The sequence below is a fragment of the Ursus maritimus genome, unplaced genomic scaffold (genome assembly GCF_017311325.1).
Source record: "Ursus maritimus isolate PB19 unplaced genomic scaffold, ASM1731132v1 scaffold_3, whole genome shotgun sequence".
NCBI lineage: Eukaryota > Metazoa > Chordata > Mammalia > Carnivora > Ursidae > Ursus > Ursus maritimus.
In genome coordinates this window covers 49,860,406-49,879,583 of record NW_024425563.1, presented here as the reverse complement: position 1 = coordinate 49,879,583, position 19,178 = coordinate 49,860,406, and the positions used below count along the sequence as shown (strand labels likewise).

Sequence of the window (19,178 nt, the reverse complement as noted above, 5' to 3'; positions counted from 1 at the left end):
CAGAGTAGTGTAAGTTGGGAGGGAGGAGGACAGTATGGAACAGATAACTGCTGTATTTCATTATAAGCCAGTTAGAAGATACAGTCTGACTTTAAACAACATTTATATTTTATTTTAATAAAAATTTAAAAATATTAAAAATTGCATTTTTGATAGACTTATTCCAAAGAAATATAAAGAGATAAAACTAATAAAATTAATCTGAATAATATTATGATATTGAATGCAGTGGGAGTCTAGCTTCACTCTCTTGCATATTCATATTCTGTTGTGCCATAAGAAAAGACTTATTCTTTCCTCTGTTGAATTGTCTTGCCACCCTTGTTGAAAGTCAGTTGACCTTAAATATATAGATTTATTTCTGAACTGTAAGTTTTTTGTTTTTTTTTTTTAAGATTTATTTATTAATTAGAGTGGAGGGAGGGGCAGAGGGAGAAAATCTTCAAGCAGACTCCCTGCTGCATGTGGAGCCGGATGCAGGGCTCCCATCCCGTGACCATGAGATCATGACCTGAGCTGAAACCAAGAGTCAGATGCTTAAACCAACTGATCCACCCATGTGCCCCTGGACTCTTAGGTTTTATGTTTCTGTGTATGCCAGTACCACACAGCCTTGATTACTGTAGCTTTTTAGTCAGTTTTGAAATTAAGTGTGAGTCGTCTTTGTTCTCTTTGAAGATTGTTTGCCTATTCTGGGCCAGTGCATTTTCTGTATGAGTTTTAGAATCAGCTTCTCAATTTCTGCAAAAAAGGGGGAGAGGGCAGTAGAGATTTTGACAGGGATTGCATTAAATTTATAGATCAATTTGGGTAGTCTTGCCATCTTAACTATAGTAAGTCTTCCAATACATGAATATAGGATATCTTTCTATTTATTTTAGTCGTCTTTAATTCTTTTGGTGATGTTCTATAGTTTCAGTGTATAAATCTTATACTTCTTCTGTTGCATTTATTCCTAATTATTTAATTGTTTTTGATGCTGTTGTAAAAAGAATGTTTTCATAATTTCATTTTCAGATTATTCATTGCTAGTATTTAGAAATATGTTTGATTTTTGTATTTTCATCTTGTGTCCTGCAACCTTTCTGAACTCATTTATTCTAATAAATTTTTTTGTGTATTCCTTAGGATTTTCTGTATACAAGGTCATGTCATCTGCAAAATGAGATAGTTTCACTTACTCCTTTCCAGTGCCTTTTATTTCTTGCCTAACTCCCCTGGCTAGAATCTCCACTATAATGTTGAGTAGAAGTGGCAAGAGTAGATGATTTACTCTTTACAAGTAATAATCCTTGCCTTGTTCCTGATCTAATGGGAAGGTATCCAATCTTTTACCATTAAATATGAGATTAGTTATAGATTCTTCATAGATACCTTTCATCAAGTTCAGGGAATTTCCCTTCTCTTCCTAGTTTGTTGAATGTTTTTATCATGAAAAGGGTTTTGGATTTTGTCCAATGCTTTTTCTGTGCCCATTGAGATACCATGTAGTTGTTTTGTTTTTTTGTTCTGTTAATACAGTGTATTACACTGATTGATTTTCATTTCTTTCTTTTTTTTTTTTTTTTTTAAAGATTTATTTATTTATTTATTTGACAGAGCTAGAGACAGCCAGCGAGAGAGGGAACACAGCAGGGGGAGTGGGAGAGGAAGAAGCAGTCTCCTAGCAGAGGAGCCTGATGTGGGGCTTAATCCCAGAATGCCGGGATCATGCCCTGAGCCGAAGGCAGACGCTCAACCGCTGTGCCACCCAGGCGCCCCTGATTTTCATTTCTTGATGAACGAGTCTTTCATTCCTGAGATAAGTTGTACTTGGTCATTGTGTATAATCCTTCTCATATATGGCTGGATTTAGTTTGCCAGTATTTCATTAAAGATTTTTGTACCTGTATTATAAAGGACATTGGCTATAATTTTCTTGTGATACCTTTTTGTAGATTTAGTATCAGGATCTCATAGAATAATTGGGAAGTATTCCCTCTATTTTTATTTTATTTTTTTTTTTGGAGAGTTTGTGAAGTACTGGTTTTAATTCCTCTTTAAAGTTTGATAGAATTTACTAGTGAAACCATCTGGTTCTGGGCTTGTGGGAAGTTTGTTGATTACTAATTCAATCTCTTTACTTTTTTATAGGTCTATTAAAATTTTGTATTTCTTCTTGAGTAATGTTTTAAATTTAAAAAATATAAAGCAAGTGTAAAGTGGTAAGTATGTATAAAAGGTAGTCTGATAAAACCCAAATTGTGTATGAAAACATGTCCTCCTAATTCACAGGAATTCAATTTGAAACTTATCATTTAACAATTCAGTTTTTTAAAACATGACTTTTCAAAAGAGTATTGTTAATGTCTTTTTATTTGAATTATTTTAAATATATCAAATATTTATATTCTATTTCATAATGGCTTGGAATTTAAGGGTTTGGTTGTTGTGTTTTTTTGTTTTTTTAATTTTATTGCTTTTATCTCAGCAGCAATGCAGCAAGTGTTGGACAACCTTACGGAGCTGCCCTCATCTACGGGAGCAGAAGAAATAGACCTAATTTTCCTCAAGGGGATTATGGAGAATCCTATTGTAAAATCACTTGCTAAGGTATAGTGGTTTATTCATAAGCTTACTAAATTATTTTTAAAATTGTCTTTACAGAGGTCTTTTCAGATATTACTGTTTCAGAACTTGATATGTCTTTGGCTTAGTTAGCAAATAACACTTATCACATAATGAAATCTTCATGCACATGAAAATTAGACCACTTTTGCCTCTTCTATGCTGACTTTAAATACAAGATAAAATAACTCTTAGTTTTAGCCTAACACATTTAAAGTTTTAGGGAAATTGTAACTGAACAGTCATAACAGGACTTATGAAAAAGATCCTAGTACTATCTCCATTTCAGCAACCGTAAAATACTGATATTCTTCTTTTATATTAGACTGTGTACCTATTTTTCATTTCAGTTCTTGACTTCCTATATCTAGTACTTTTTGAAATCTTGTTTTCTCTTGAATAACCTTGATATTTTAAGTCTGTTTCTGTAATCAGCTCTCTAATAGTCTCTTTAACTCATCCGTAAACACACTTTTACAACTATTCTTAGTCCAGTTTTTTTCACTTATACTATATCCTGTATTAATTTTCATAAACATCACTAAAGCTTGGTATGTTAACTACTTCACAACCCTGCTGTCCCATTCTTCGGAATTCCTTCAAATGATTCTTGCTTTCAGAAACCTGTGCCACATGCCTTCTGTGGCCTTTCCTTCATTTGCTTTTTGCTCTTCTCGTATGTTGATTTTGCCCTCTCTCATATCGTTTTTTAATCACAGTTTTTTCTTCTCACTTGTGAAAAATCATACCTTTTACAAAGTTTTCCATTGTAAAAGTGAGTTGATGCAAATTCTTCATTTTATTCATAAACTTAATCATTCTAAGATCACATGATATAAAACATTTGGCCTCTAAGTAAAAATGGATCTAGTTGTATATCACCCAACAGGAATTTTTATTTTAGTCATTTTTTTTTAAAGATTTATTTGAGAGAGAGAGAGAGAATGAGTGTGAGCTGGGGTTGCAGGGGAGAGAGAGAGAGAATCCTCAAGCAGAGTGATGCGGGGCTCCATCCAGGACCCCGAGATCATGACCTGAGCTGAAACCAAGTGTTAGCTACTTAACTGACTGAGCCACCCAAGTGCCCCAATTTTAGTCATTTTCGATTGCAGTTTTTCCAAAGTTTATAGATAGTTCTTTATCTTAATAGTAATATTATAGGATATGCTCTATTTTCAAATTCAAACTTCTTGTCATAAATGTCAAGATAGAGTAGTGGCTTCAGGGTCTATTGAAATATGTAGGGACTATTTAAGCCTGTATTAACTAGCTCACCCTTAGCTCTGATTGGTACTTTTAAAATAGTTTTTGACTCTTCCTTTGATATCATAATGTTGGTTGTCAGTTTTTATTGTCAATATCTATTACACACCCATGTCCGCATGTTTATTTAATTTATCGTCTTTGATCTGTAGATTTAGAAATGAGATAATAAGGCATCTTACTGTGTGTTTATAATTCACAGAGGTCTTTAAAGTGTATTGTTTTGTCTTCACAACAGCTTAATGAATTGAAAATCAAAGTAGAAGAATTATTTGTCTAAGGTCACTGTCCTAGAAAATTGACAGAGATGAGTTTTAGACTAGGTTTTCTTTCTTCAAATTCTTTTTTTTTTTTTTTTTTTTTTTTTAAGATTTTATTTATTTGACAGAGAAAGAGACAGCCAGTGAGAGAGGGAACACAAGCAGGGGGAGTAGGAGAGGAAGAAGCAGGCTCCCAGTGGAGGAGCCCCATGCGGGGCCCGATCCCAGGACCCCAGGATCACACCTTGAGCCGAAGACACACTTAACAACTGAGCCACTCAGGTGCCCTTCTTTCTTCAAATTCTGTGCTCTTTCTACTGTAGCACAGATTTTGTGTACATGTGTATTCCTAAGAATTTCTGTGGGTAAAAAATTATTTTTGTTCTGGCTTTTGTGCCATTGATATTGGCCTTATAGAGGATTATCTTGTTCATTATTCTCAAAAGGTGAAATGGCTAAATGACTTTTGAGGAGCTCAGCTGCTAGTGTAATCTTCTGATGATAAAAATGAAATTAAGGGGGCACCTGCGTGACACATTCAGTTAAGTGTCCGACTTGGTTTTGACTCAGGTCATGATCTCAGTGTGGTGAGATTGAGCCCCACGTAGGGCTCAGCGCAAAGTCTTCGTGGGATTCTCTCTCCTCCTCCCTCTGCCCCTCCCACTCATGCACACACTCTCAAATAAATAAATCTTTTTAAAAAATGAAATTAAGAGCAGAATCAACCAATAGTATCCACCATTTAAACAGCTTCTCAATAAATAGAAACAATGATAGCTTAGTATTCCCACAATGAAAGAAAAGAAATCCCAGGAGGAAAGGAAGACTTCTACTCCCATAAAAGAGATACTGAGTCACAGCAGGCCAACACTCCTAGTATAACAGGTAGAGAAAAATGGTTAAGTTTCTGAGGGAACAGAGAGGCGTATGTTGCTAGACACATGGAGAGACAGGGACGTGTGACTAATAATCATGAGAAAAATAACAGAAGCAGTTCCGTAGATGATCCTTTTATTAGAGTTTATAAACAAATATTTTAAAATAATGTATTAGTATATTTTAATAGAAGAAAAGGGAAAATGAAGTCATTTAAAATATTACTAGAAAATAGAATCAAAATTAGAATCAAAATCAATCAAGTGGTCATTTGTTCTGTCTTTTAGATTCCATATATAAGTGAAATCATATGGCATTTAATTTTTGTCTGACTTACTTTACTTAGCATAATACCCCTTAGGTCCATCCATATATTGCAAATGGCAAGATCTCATCTTTATGTCTGAATAATATGCCATTGTGTGTGTGTGTGTGTGTATGTTCCATTATATACGTGTGTATATGTACAGATGTATGTATATATACACGTGTACCACATCATCTTTTTTTAAAGATTTTATGTACACATGTACATGAGCAGGGGCAGAGCGGGGGTGGTGGAGCAGAGGGAGAGAGAGAGAATCTTAAGCCGACTCTGCACTGCCCCCACTCAGGGCTCCATCCCACAACCCTGAGAGCATGACCTGAGCCAAAACCAAGAGTCAGGCACTTAACCAACTTAGCCACCAAGGTGTCCCCCCATCATCTTTTTAAAACATTTTTCTTTTGAAATATAGTTGACACACTATGTTATATTAGTTTCAGGTGTACAGCATAGTGATTTGACAAGTCTGTACATTATGCTGTTCTCCCCAATAGTGCAGCTACCATCTGTCGCCATATAACACTATTTCAGTACCATTGACTGTGTTCCCATGCTACACCATTTGTCCACATGGCTTATTGCATAATTGGAGGTCTGTATCTCCCACTCCCCTTCAACTGCCCATCCTTTTATCTACTTCCCTTCTGGCAGTCATCAGTTTGTTCTCTGTATTTATGGGTCTGTTTCTGTTTTTTGTTTATTTTGTTTTTTAGATTCTACATAGAAGTGAAAACGTACAGTATTTGTCTGACTTATTTCACTTAGCATAATACCCTCTGGGTGCATCCGTGTTTTGTAAATGGCAAGATCTTATTCTTTTTTATGGCTGAGTGATATTCCATTGTATATATACCACATCTTCTTTATTGATTAATCCATCATTGACGTTTGGGCTGCTTCCATATTTTGGCTATTGTAACTAATACTGGAATAAACATAGGGGTGCATATATCTTTTTGAATTAGCACATGTGTTTTCTTTAGCTGAATACCGAGTAGTGGAATTACTAGATTATGTGGTATTTCTGTTAATTTTGTGAGGGACCTCCATACTATTTTCCACAGTGGCTGCATCAGTTTGCATTCCCACCAGCAGTGCACAAGGATTCTTTTTCTCCACATCCTTGCCAACACTTATTTCTTGTCTTTTTGCTTCTAGTCATTTTGATAAGTGTAAGGTGATATCTCATTGTGGTTTTGATTTGCATTTTCCTGGTGATTAGTGAGGTTGAACTTCTTTTCATGTGTCTGTTGGCCATCTGTATGTCTTCTTTGGAAAAATGTCTATTCAAGTGCTCTGCCCATTTTTAAATCAGTTTATTTACTTTTTTTTTTTTGGTGTTGAGTTTAAGAGTTCTTTATATATTTTCCATATTAACCCCATAGGATCTATCATTTGCAAATATCTTCTCCCACTCAGCACGTTTCCTTGTCGTTTTGTTGATGGTTTCCTTCATTGCAAAAGCTTTTTACTTTGGCGTAGTCCCAATATATCACATCATCTTCATTCATTCATCTGTCAGTGATCACTTGGGTTGGTTCCATTTCATGGCTTTTTAAAGCAGTACTGCAAACAAACAGACTCTTAAATATAGAGAACAAACTGGTGGTTGCTGAAGGGGCAGTGGGTAGGGGATGTGTGAAATGGATAAGGGAGATTAAGAGGTACAAATTTCAGTTGTAAAAAAAGTAGTCTTGGAGATTAAAAGCATAGGGAATATAGTTAATGATATTGAAATAACGTATGGTAACAGGTGGTGACTGTACTTATCACGATGAGCCCTGAGTAATGTGTAGATTTGTCAAATCAATGTACACCTGAAACTAATGTAACACTATGTTAGTTATACTTTAAAAAACAATCATGGATATTCAAGGACTCAAATATATAATATCTGAAATTAAAAGCTCACTTGATGGGGTTAATAGATTAAACATTGCAGAGAAGGTGATCCATGAATTTAAAGACAGTCCAGTAGTAAGCATCCAAACTGAAACTCAGTAGCAAGTATGGAAAAAACAGAGAATAGGAGGCATACTCAGAAGGTTTGATATACATGTAATTGGTATCCCAGAAAGAGAGAAGGGAATGGAACAGAAGAAATAGTGTGAATACTTCACAATACTGTGAAGATATAGTAGCCGAGAATTTTCAAAACTGATGAACAGCATCAACTGAAGCTCCAGGAAGCAAAGTGAATCCTCTTGCAGGAAAAATATAAAGAAAAACATACTTTGAACAACATAGTCAAATTCATAAAAATCAGAGACAGAGTGAATATTTGTAAAGTAACCAGATAAGAATACTTTTAAAGAGAAACAGTAAGCCTAATGGTTAGCAGTAAAACAGGAACTATAGGGCGCTGGGTGGCTCAGTTGGTTAATTGACTGTGTTCGGCTCAGGTGTGATCCTGGAGGCCTGGGATGAGTCACATGTCAGGCTCCCTGCTCAGCCGGGAGTCGGCTTCTCCCTCTGACCCTCCCCGCTCTCATGCTGTCTCTCTCTCATTCCCTCTCTCACATAAATCAAATCTTAAAAAAAAAAAAAAAAAAACCCCAAACAGGAACTATATATGTCAAAACAGAGTGCACTGAGATCATTAACGTTTTGAAATAAAAACACTGCCAACCTTAAATTCCCTTTCTGGCAATGAAAGCAAAATAAAGATTTTTACTTTTAGACAAATGAAATCTGAGAAAAATAATCTCCATTTACTCTATAAGAAATGCAAAAGGAAGTTTTTCTGGCAGAAAGAATGACAAAGGAACGGGAATACTAATGGTAAATATAATATTGACTTTTAAAATGAAGTAATAACAATGTTCAGTAAATGGTAGAAGAAATGGCTTACAGTGTATAAAAAGTCAGGGATGCATACTGAAATCTCTAGTGTATCACGAAAAGTAAAGTTACAAGAATGAATAAAGTTCACCCAAGCCATAAGGAAGAAAAAATAGTCTTGAATTACCATCACAAGTTAGCAAAATATGGGATGGGGAGGGAAACCATCTTTAGACATGGGATAGTAGGCAGCACAGGACCATGATCCCTGGCAGAAAGGAAACAAATAAAGTGAGCATTATGAAATTGAGGATAGTTTTCAGGCTGCAGGAAAGAAAAGAAATACAAACAGGCCAGTAGTCTTCATAGAGGTCAGGATTTGGGGAGATGGAGGTGACTGGAATTTGTGTGGCAAAATATCAGGGAGGGGGAAGCTGAACACAGAAAGAGCTCTGGAGATCTGCCCTCAAATCTTTGAGCACTGACCTATATAGGTATGAAGTAGGCTTCTAGAGTTCCAGAGAAGATCCCCTGGAAAGCACAGTAGGCCAAACAATTTCCAGAGATCACAAAGTATGGAGAATAGTTTGCATTCCCACAAGAGAGTCGAAGAGTCCTCATACTACACAGTACATTGGGCAGATTCACCCCAGTTTGTTATAGCAGACCTGTGAAACTAAAGCAGAATTAAACTAAAATTCAATAAGAGTTATTTGAAAAATCCCCAAGTATCTGGAAATTAAACAGTATACTTCTAAATAGCCATAGGGCAGAGAAGAAATCCCGAAGAAACAGAAAAAAAATGTTTGGAATTGAATGAAATGAAAATATGTGTCAAAACAATGCTTGGAGGAAAATTCCTTTATCAGAAAAGAACAATATGTAAATCAGTCATCAAAGTGTCCACCTTGAGAAAATAGAAAAAGAAGAGCAAATTAAATTCAAAATAAGCAGAAAGAAAGTAAATAATAAAAAGACTAAACATATAAAAGGCAAATAGACAAAGTCAGTGTAACTTGAAATAATAAAATCAGTAATCCTGTAGCTAGACCCAAATTATCAGTGTCAGAAATGAGAGGACCTCACTACAACAAATCCAACAGACATTGCAAGAATAATAAGAAATATTATGAACGACTTTATGACAATAGTTATGACAACTTAGATGAAATCGATTAATTCCTTAAAAGACACAAACTAAAGCCTACATAAGAATAGACAACCTGAATAGCTCTATATTTTTTAAACTGAATATTTGCAGTTCCACTTGATTTCTTCCAGAAAAAGAGGATGAGAAGGAAACATTTACTATTTTATGAGGCTCAGTGTTACCGTAATAGCAAAGCCAGCTATGAACATTTCAAGAAAGGAAAACTGCAAAATAGTACCCCTCTTGAACATAGACTTCAAGTTCTTAAGATAATACTAGCAAATCAAATCCAGCAACATACAGAAAGGATAATACCCCATTATCAAGTTGAGTTTTGTCTAAAAAATGCAAGACTGCCTTAATATTTAAAAACCAATAAATGTCACCATTTTGTTGATATGATAAAAGTCATGTGATTGTGCTACTAGTCGCAGGAAAAGCATTTTACAAAATTGAACATTCATTCCTGATAAAAACTTGGTAAACTTAGAAGGAAATTGCCTGAACATGATGGACATCTATTAAAAAAATTGCAGTTAACATCATAATTAATGGTGGAAGACAGAATGCTTTCTGTGATCACTTCTGTTCAGCCTTCATCATTTCCATTTACTTTTGTACCAGATACAGAACTGGTACTAGCTAGTGCAAAAAGGCAAGGAAAAGTAGATAAATAAAAGGCAGACAGATTGAAGAAGAAAAAATAAACTATCTTTATTCAAAGACGACATTATTGTTTATATTGAAAATCCTAAGAATTCATCAGTAGGAAGAAAAACAAACCTAGAGCTAACAAGTGAGTTTAGCAAGGTCATAAGATTCAAGCTCAGTCTACATAAATCAGTTGTATTTTTATATACTAGTTAAAGAAATAGGAGTCAATTTAACAATATGTGCCAGACCTATACACTGGAAACTAAAAAAAAATTGCTGAATTGTAAAGGCGTATATACATACATACATACAGGGTTTGGAAGGCTCAGTACTGTTAATATTGTCAGTTCTCCCCAAAGTGATCTGTAGATTCGGTAGAATCCCAGTCAAAATTTCAGGCCGACATATTGATACTGAAATTTATGAAGAACCTAGACTAACCAAAACAGTTTTAAAAAAGAAGAAAATTTTATGCTCTCTACAACCTAATTTCAAGGATTACTATTACTCTACAGTAAAGAAAGCATTGTAGTATTGGCATATAGATCAGTGTCACAGAATAGAGCCCAGAAATAGACCAAGATATATATATATATGGTCAACTGGTTTTTATTAGTAGCACCATGGTAATTCAATGAAGAAATGATAGTCCTTTCAATAAATGTTGCTGGAACAATCGAATATTTATATGCAAAAAAATGAACATCATCTTTTTCCTCACATTATAAACAACAATTACCTCAAAATAGATCATAGATCTAAAAGTAAGAGCTAAAATTTTAAAACTTTTAAAAGAATACATAAGGAAAACTTTGCAACTTTGGGTTAGAGAAAGATGTCTTAGATAAGATATAAAAAGCATGAAGCATAATGAAAAATTTCATTAATTAGATTTTATCAAAATTTAAAACTTTCTACTTTAAAAGATACCATTAAGAAAATGGAAGTCGATTATCGTATGGTTTCACTCATTTATGGAACATAAATAGGAAGATTGGTAGGAGAAGGAAGGGAAGAATGAAGGGGGGGTAAACAGAAGGGAGAATGAACCGTGAGAGACTGTGGACTCTGGGAAACAAACTGAGGGCTTTAGAGGGGAAGGGGTGGGGGGTTGGGATAGGCCGGTGATGGGTATTAAGGAGGGTACATACTGCATGGTGCACTGGGTGTTATACGCAAGTAATGAATCATGGAACATTACATCAAAAACTAAGGATATACTGTATGGTGGCTAACATAATAAAAAATTATCAAAACAAAAAACAAAAAAAAAGAAGAAAATGAAAAGGAAAGGTACAGATTGGGGGAAAATATTTGCAAAACATACACAGGTGTCCTTCATTTTATTGTGCTTCTCTTTATTTCATCACGGATACTATGGTTTTTTGGTGGTGGGTTTTTTTGTTGTTGCTGTTTTAGTTGAAGGTTTGTGGCAACCCTGCTTTGAGCAAATCTGTCACTACCATTTTTTTTCAGCAGCGTTTGCTCACTTCATTTTTCTGTGTCACATTTTGGTAATTCTCACACTATTTCCACATTTTCATGATAATATTTGAATTGCTGCAACCTCATAATAAACTTTTTAATGGGCGAGGAGTTGTTTAAGAGAGAGTGTGTGTGCTCATGAGCAGGTGGGGAAGGGGCAGAGGGAGAGACTCTCAAGCAGACTCCGTGCTGAGTGCAAGCCTGACACAGGGCTCAGTCTCACAACCCTGAGATCATGACCTGAGCTGAATTCAAGAGTTGGGCACTTAACCAACTGAACCACCCATCTCCTCAAATGAGGAGTTGTTTCTAGTGGGTGAGCAGAGACAGTGATTTCTTAAGATGGAATCTACTCTTGAAGAAGTGCTATGAAGATTGTTGAAATGACAGCAATGGATTTGGAATGTTACATAAACTTAGTTGATAATGTAATAGCAGGGTTTGAGAAGATTGACTCTAAATTTTGATAGAAGTTCTGCTGTTGGGGAAAAACTGCCAAACAGACTCTCCTGCTACAAAGAAATTGTTCATAAAAGGCAGAGTCCATTGATGCAGCAGACTTCATTGTCTTATTTTAAGAAATTGCCACAGCCACCCAGGCCTTCAGCAACACCACCCTGATCAGTTAACAGCCTTCAACGTTGAGGTGCAACCCTCTTCCAACAAAAACGTTGACTTGCCAAAAGCTCAACGATGGTTAGCAGATTTAGCAATAAGGTAATTTTTATTTAAGGTCTATACATTGTTTTTCAGATACAATGTTATTGTACACTTAATAGACTACCCTGTAGTATAAACATAACTTCATATGCACTGGAAAAAACAAAAAATTCCTTGACTGACTTTATTGCAATATTCCCTTTTTGCAATGTTCACTTTATTTTGGTATTCTGGACCTGAACCTGCAATATCTCTGAGGAGGCCTGTATCCTAAAAAGAAAGCTGTTCATTCATTGCTGGTAGCAATGCAAATAGTACAACTACTTTGGAAGACACTTTGGCAGTTTCTTACAAAGCTAACATAGTATTACCGTACAATCCAGTGATTGTACTCCTTGATGATTACCCAAGGGAGCTGATAATTTATGTTCAGAAATCTACATGTGAATGTTTATAGCATATTTATTCATAATTGTCAAAACTTGGAAGCAAACCATGATTTTTTTAATAGGAGCATAGATAAAGTGTGATGCATCCATACAATGGAATATTATTCAGCAATAAAAAGAAATGAGCTATGAAACTTCAAAACAATATGGAGGAACTACAAATACATATTGCTAGATGAAAGAAACCTTGCTAGAAAAGGTATATACTGTATGATTCTAACTACATTTCATTCTGGAAAAAGCAAAAGTTGTAGACAGTACAAAAGAATCAGTTGTTGCCAGGGTTTGGGAGAGTACAGGGAGGGATGAATAGGTGAAGCATGGACCATTTTTAGGGCCGTGGGACTATTCTGTATGATACAGTAAATGTGCATAGATGACATTATGCATTTGTCAAAACCCATGGAATGGCACCATATTTAGAGGGGATCTTAATGTAAACCATAGTCTTTAATTAATAATACTGTATCAAATTGGCTTATAACAAATGTATACTAATGCAAGATGTAAATAAGAGAAACTGGGGTAAGGCAGATGCATAGAAATTCTCTGTACTTTCTGCTCAATTTTTTATAAATTTAAAACTTTATTAACTTAAGTCCATAGTCCACATCAGTGTTCATACTTTGTGTTGTATATGTGTGTCTGTGGGTTTTAACAAATGTATAATGACATGTAATGTTTTTGTCCAGTTTTGGCGTTAGAGTAATGCTGTCCCTATAGAATGAGTTAAGAAATGTTTCCTCTATCTCCTGGAAGAGACTGTAGAAAATTGGTATAATTTCTTCCCTAAATATTTGGTAGAATATACCAGTTAGTCCCTGGTGGGCCTAGTGCTTTCTGTTTGGGAAGGTTATTAATTATTGATTTAATTTCTTTAACAGATATAGTACTCTTCAAGTTATCTATATCTCCTTTTGTGAGTTTTGGTGGATTGTGTATTTAAAGGAATTGGTCCATTTCATATAGGTTATCAAATTTGTGGGCATAGAATTCTTTAATGTCTATAGCATCAGTAGTGATGGCCCCCCTTTCATTTCTGTTATTAGTAAATCTCCGTCTTCTCGTTTTTTCTTAGTTAACCTAGCAAGAAGTTTATCAATTTTAATCTTTTCAAAGAACCAGCTTTTGGTTTCATTAACTTTTATTGACTTCCTGGTTTCATTTTCATTGGTTTCGGCTTTAAATTTGATTATTTCTTTCCTTCTACTTACTCTGGATTTAATTTGTTCTTTTTTCTTGACTTTATAAGATGTAAGTTTAGATTATTGATTTTAGGCCTTTTTTTTTCTTTTCTAACTATGCATTCAGTGCTATAAATTCCCCTTTAAACACTGCTTTTGCCACATCCCACAAAATTTGGTAAGTTGTATTTTCGTTTGGATCACATATTTTTAAATTTTTCTTAAGACTTCTTCTTTGACCCATGTGTTTTTGGAAATGTGTTGCTTTGGGGGCTCCTGGGCAGCTCAGTCAGTTAAGCGTCTGCCTTTGGCTCAGATCATGATCCCAGGGTTCTGGTCTCGAGCCCCACATCCGGCTCCCTGTTTAGCAGGGAGTCTGCTTCTCTTTCTCCCTCTGCCCCTTCCCCCTGACCCCCACTTATGCACTTGTGTGCTATCTCTCATGAATAAATCCTGAAGGAAAAAAAAAAGTGTTGCTTTGTCTCCAAATGTTTTGAGTTTTCTGGCTGTTTTTCTATTATTGAGTTTTGATTTGATTCCATTGTCTCAGAGCATACGTATTATGATTTTTATTCTTATAAACTTTTTAAGATGTGTTTTATGGCCCATACTGTCGTCTGTCTTCAGATGAATGTGTACTTTGCTCACTAGTATGTTCCCACCAGAAAAAAAACATGTGTGAGAGTATCTGTCTTTTACTATATTCTCACCAACATGGTATGTTATCAGAATTTTTTTTTTTTTTTAAAGATTTTTTTTTTTTTTAAAATTTTTTTTTTTTTTAAAATTTTTTTTTTTTTTAAAATTTTTTTTTTTTTTAAAATTTTTTTTTTTTTTAAAATTTTTTTTTTTTTTAAAATTTTTTTTTTTTTTAAAGATTTTTTATTTATTTATGTGACAGAGAGACAGCCAGCGAGAGAGGGAACACAGCAGGGGGAGTGGGAGAGGAAGAAGCAGGCTCCCAGCGGAGGAGCCTGATGTGGGACTCGATCCCGGATCGCCAGGATCACGTCCTGAGCCGAAGGCAGACGCTTTAACGACTGCGCTACCCAGGCGCCCCTGTTATCAGAATTTTTATCCTTGCCAATCTAATAAAAAAAAAAGAATATTGTACTATAATTTTAGTTTGTACTTCTTATCATGAAGGTGGTTGTGTATCTTTTCATATGTTGAAGAGAGGTATTTGAATTTCCTTTTCTGCATTTTTCTTTTCATACTATTTGCCTATTTCTCTTTATGTGTTGATCTTTTTCTTATTGGTTTATAGAAGTCCTTTATGTAGGGGTGCCTCTGTGGCTCAGTTGGTTAACCATCTGACTTGGGCTTAGGTCATGATCTCAGGATCCTGGGGTTAAGCCCCATGTCAGACTCCCCACTCACCAGGGAGTGTGCTTGTCCCTCTTCCTTTCCCCTGCTAGTGCTCATGCTCTCTCTCTCTAATAAGTAAAAGAAGTCCTTTATGTATAAGGAAATTAGCCTTTTGTCTGTAATATGATTTATAAGTATTTTAACCCTAGTTTGTTATTTGTATTTTGACTTTGCTGATTTTTGACAAGAAATTTAAATTTTTAAATATAGTTAATTTTATTGGGCCTTTTTTGTTTAATTTATAGCTTCCAGATTTTGCAACATAAGTTAGAAAGGTCTTTCCCACTCAGAGATTATAAAAAGTATTCTTTTATATTTTCTCTGAATACTGTTAAAGTGAAGCTTAAAAAAAAAAAAAAAGAAAAAAGGTCTTTCTCATTTAAAAAAGTATAACAGATTCCCATTTCTAGTTCTTTGGCATCTGTGTGGTTCTTTTTTTCTACAGATAACTCTAAGAGTGGCTCGGCAATGTTATTTAAAAGCGCCCTGAGTACTTCGATATATAATTAATCTAAGAATTTGAACTCCTTTTGTTAACTAGATTTCTGACAAGTTCTTTACTCATTAGAGAATTCAGTTCTAATTTATTTATACTTATTTCATCCATTTTTTTTGTTCAGAACAAATCTCATTGTCTTTGATATAATGTATGCAGAAGCAAAATAGAAATTTACTTTTCTATTCCCTGTCTCATTTCTATTTTCTGCTCAAATTTTTATTTATTTTTGACTGTTTGTGGGCTTCTCTTGATCTTTCTCTTCCTAAAATTTCTAGAGTAGAAGGGGATGACTGACCACAGCAAAACTTATTTCCCATTTACTATTTAAGAAACATTTAATGAGTAACTACCACATACTTAGCCATATTCAAAGATAGAAACAAAATTTATGATATTTTGGTCCTTGCTTTTAAGAACAAAAGGGAAGGTTATTACACATAATAATAATATTAGATATAAAAAAATAAATAGTATTTGTCACTTTAGTTATAGCCCACAACTTGTTAAACTTTTTTTTTTTTTTTTTTTTTTTTTGGGCTTGCAAGCATGATTGGACTGTGCCTAGAAGAAATACCTAGAAATCCTGAAAGAACTTTTTCTTCTCTGTAGTTCATTTTTCTAAGGTGCAGTGGTAAATAGGATTCTCAGAACTGGTCATACAAGAAAGCTAGGCCATATCTGTATCAGCTCCAAGTGTTCTACGAAACCAGTCATGGCATGTTCTTTCAACCACTTGTGTCAGGTGGAATATGTTTTTATTACGTTATGCTAGCTTTCTAATAATGTCTTTTCTTAAAGGAAACAAGACCCATTTATTCAAATAGTTTATGATTCATCCGTCCTTCTGGTCAATTTTCAATATATCCTTTGTCTTTTTTTTTTTTTTTTTTTTTGGTCTGATCGGTTAAATTCAAGTTGGCACTTGCCTCTTGAAATCTAAATAAATTCTGACTTTAAAGTGAATAGAGGTCCTAGCTTTTTTCACAGTATCTTAAGCTTAAAAATCTGTGTACTAACAAATACAGACCTGCTTTTGCTTTCCTGGAAAAAGTACAGTTGATCTTGATAGAACCCAACTGTATTTTAGAAATTGGCTTTCTGTGTTAATATAATTATAGCTGCAGTTTCACTAAAAAACCTTTTTTCTTTTTTTTCTCTGAGAATTTCTTATTGTGTAGTGAGATTCTTCCCTACTATAGCACCAGTCTGTGTAGTTGATATGAAAAAACCTTTGGGTATGTTTGTCTTTATAACATAATTTTGTTATTGACTACTTGACTTCCTACTTGACTTCCTCTTCCACATTCCCATGTGTCCTCACCCAGTTTGGGAGCAATAAGGTAGATGAACATAAAAACAAAGGGAGCTATATTAGAGTTCTCAAGTCAGTGATAATTTCTGTCTCTTGTCCCAGTGTCTTTATTGATATATTACATGACCATAGGATGTTACAGAAAATATATTGACATAGTACCTGAAAATTGTAAGGCAGTCATTATCTCTTTCCTGGAGAAACAGGTGGTGGTTATAACTCTTACTTGGAGCAGAGAGGGTACAGATTGAAGGGATGGGTGGTATTCTGAACCACAGGAGTATAAAATAACTGTGGGGATATATGCAGTAGAACAAACACATCTAGACTAGAAGAGCATACAAAGAAGCAACAAATCAACTAGCAGTCAATGGGAGCATATCTCACAGTTAAATGAATTAGAATAATACATCATATAATAGATGGAATAGTTAGCCACAGTATGATATTTCAGTGCCTGTCTATATAGTGATGAAGTCAAATAAGCTTTAGTAGGTAAGCATTCAAGCCTTGGTATTAGACTACCTGACTCTGCCACTTATCAGTAGTGTGGATTCAAGCAAATCACTTCATCTTATTTTGCATCAGCATCTATGTAAGGTGAGGAGAACAACAATACACCTACCTTTGCCTAATACACACACACACACACACACACACACACACACAGCACTGAGAATATAGTTCCTGACACATACACAAAAAGCCCTCGATAAATGTTAAGCTCCTTTACTTCCTTTCTTTCCTTAAACTTTCTTATACTACCGTAAGAGTAATAGGGTATTGCAAGGTTAACGATGCTAAATTAAATATTTGTTAACAGCAAATATTTGTATTAAAGCAATAAGCAATTCTAGCTTGTTTTGTAAGAGTTAATAGCTAGTTATGTCCATTATTTTAGGTTTTTTCCAATGGTGATAATCATTTTATGATATATGTTGAGTGTCCTCATCATCTTATCCTTATTAGGTTTATATTAAACTTCCAGAAAATTACAGATTTACCCATTTCATTCTTTGTGGCATTTCCTAATCTTAATTTTTTTCTTATCTAATTTTTTTTCTTTTCTAAATGTAATAGAAACTCCTTCCTCTAAATTACATTTGGTCTTTTGACATTTTTCTTTAATAACAGTTATAATTTCTTCTGTCATTTCATATGACTTAAAATTTTCTTTTCCTGAGCTGTTTCTTAAAAATGTTGCTTAATATATAGCCCGCTCTTCCACTTAAACACTTATTTCATTCTTGCAAGTCACCTAGAAAAAATACATTTAAATAAAAAAATCGCATTTTAAAAATCAGACTCTGTCTTTGAAGGATCCACTCAGTGGTAGACATAACAGCTAAAGTATTATAGGTACCAATAACGTTTAATTGATACTGTTACTGCTTGAAACTTGGATTTTTCCTGAGCACTTACAGAAATGGATCTTAAAATATTAAATACCAGATTTGTCATCTTACATGGTTTCATTTATACATTAAATCTTTTTTTTAATTATTTTTTTTATTTTAAAGATTTTTTTTTTAATTTATTTATTTGACAGAGACAGAGACAGCCAGCGAGAGAGGGAACACAAGCAGGGGGAGTGGGAGAGGAAGCAGCAGGCTCATAGCGGAGGAGCCTGATGTGGGGCTTGATCCCAGAACAGGGGGATCACGCCCTGAGGTGAAGGCAGACGCTTAACCGCTGTGCCATCCAGGCGCCCCCATTTATACATTAAATCTTAACAGTTATGCTTTGCCTGCCTTCAAAATCAGACAGCAACCATTTATCAGAAAAACAAAGAGCACTTAAAAGAGGGAGACTGCTTAGTGTTCATTTTCAGTTTGAATTTAAAACTCTGTCTTACTCCCTCTATTAAAGTCTAATTAGGACTACTTGTTTCCTGTGACAGTGTGATTCGTGGTTCATTTTCCATGGAAAAGATGGTGAGATTTAAAAAAAAAAAAAAGTGGCTTAAGATAAAGAGACAGGAGGGGATCACTCCCCTAATGAAATCAAACAATCCTACAAGGTCCAGTTCAAGAGCTGACTTCCTTGAATTGATTTAATTTTGCTGATTTTCAAAATTGGAAAATGGTAGCTTTAGGATTTGGCGCTCCCCAAATGATTATTATTTTATAATGGCTGTCCATATAATGATTACATTCCTATTTTTTAATTTTTATTATGCATAATCATTAATTTTCATTAAGCATAAGCAGTATCATCTAGAGTTTGAACCTAGACCAGAAAGTCATTAGGAAATTCTATTGGGTAGGAAATGTGTGTTTTTCAGTTGTCATTTGACCTATTTAGG

General features: G+C 34.6%; 1 protein-coding gene across 2 annotated transcripts in view; it reads left to right on the top strand.

The window, feature by feature from the left end:
* The window catches only part of PALS2 (protein associated with LIN7 2, MAGUK family member), a 109,263-nt gene that overhangs the window by 43,339 nt on the left and 46,746 nt on the right, over nt 1–19,178 (top strand). Inside the window, exon 2 of one of the 2 annotated variants that reach the window (XM_040644182.1) lies at nt 2,474–2,592. In XM_040644182.1, coding sequence (XP_040500116.1) covers nt 2,476–2,592 — 117 coding nt within the window. In that variant the 5' untranslated portion in view covers nt 2,474–2,475. Of the gene's footprint in view, nt 1–2,470; nt 2,593–19,178 lie in introns of both variants that reach the window. The other variant, XM_040644184.1, reaches the window with a different exon arrangement.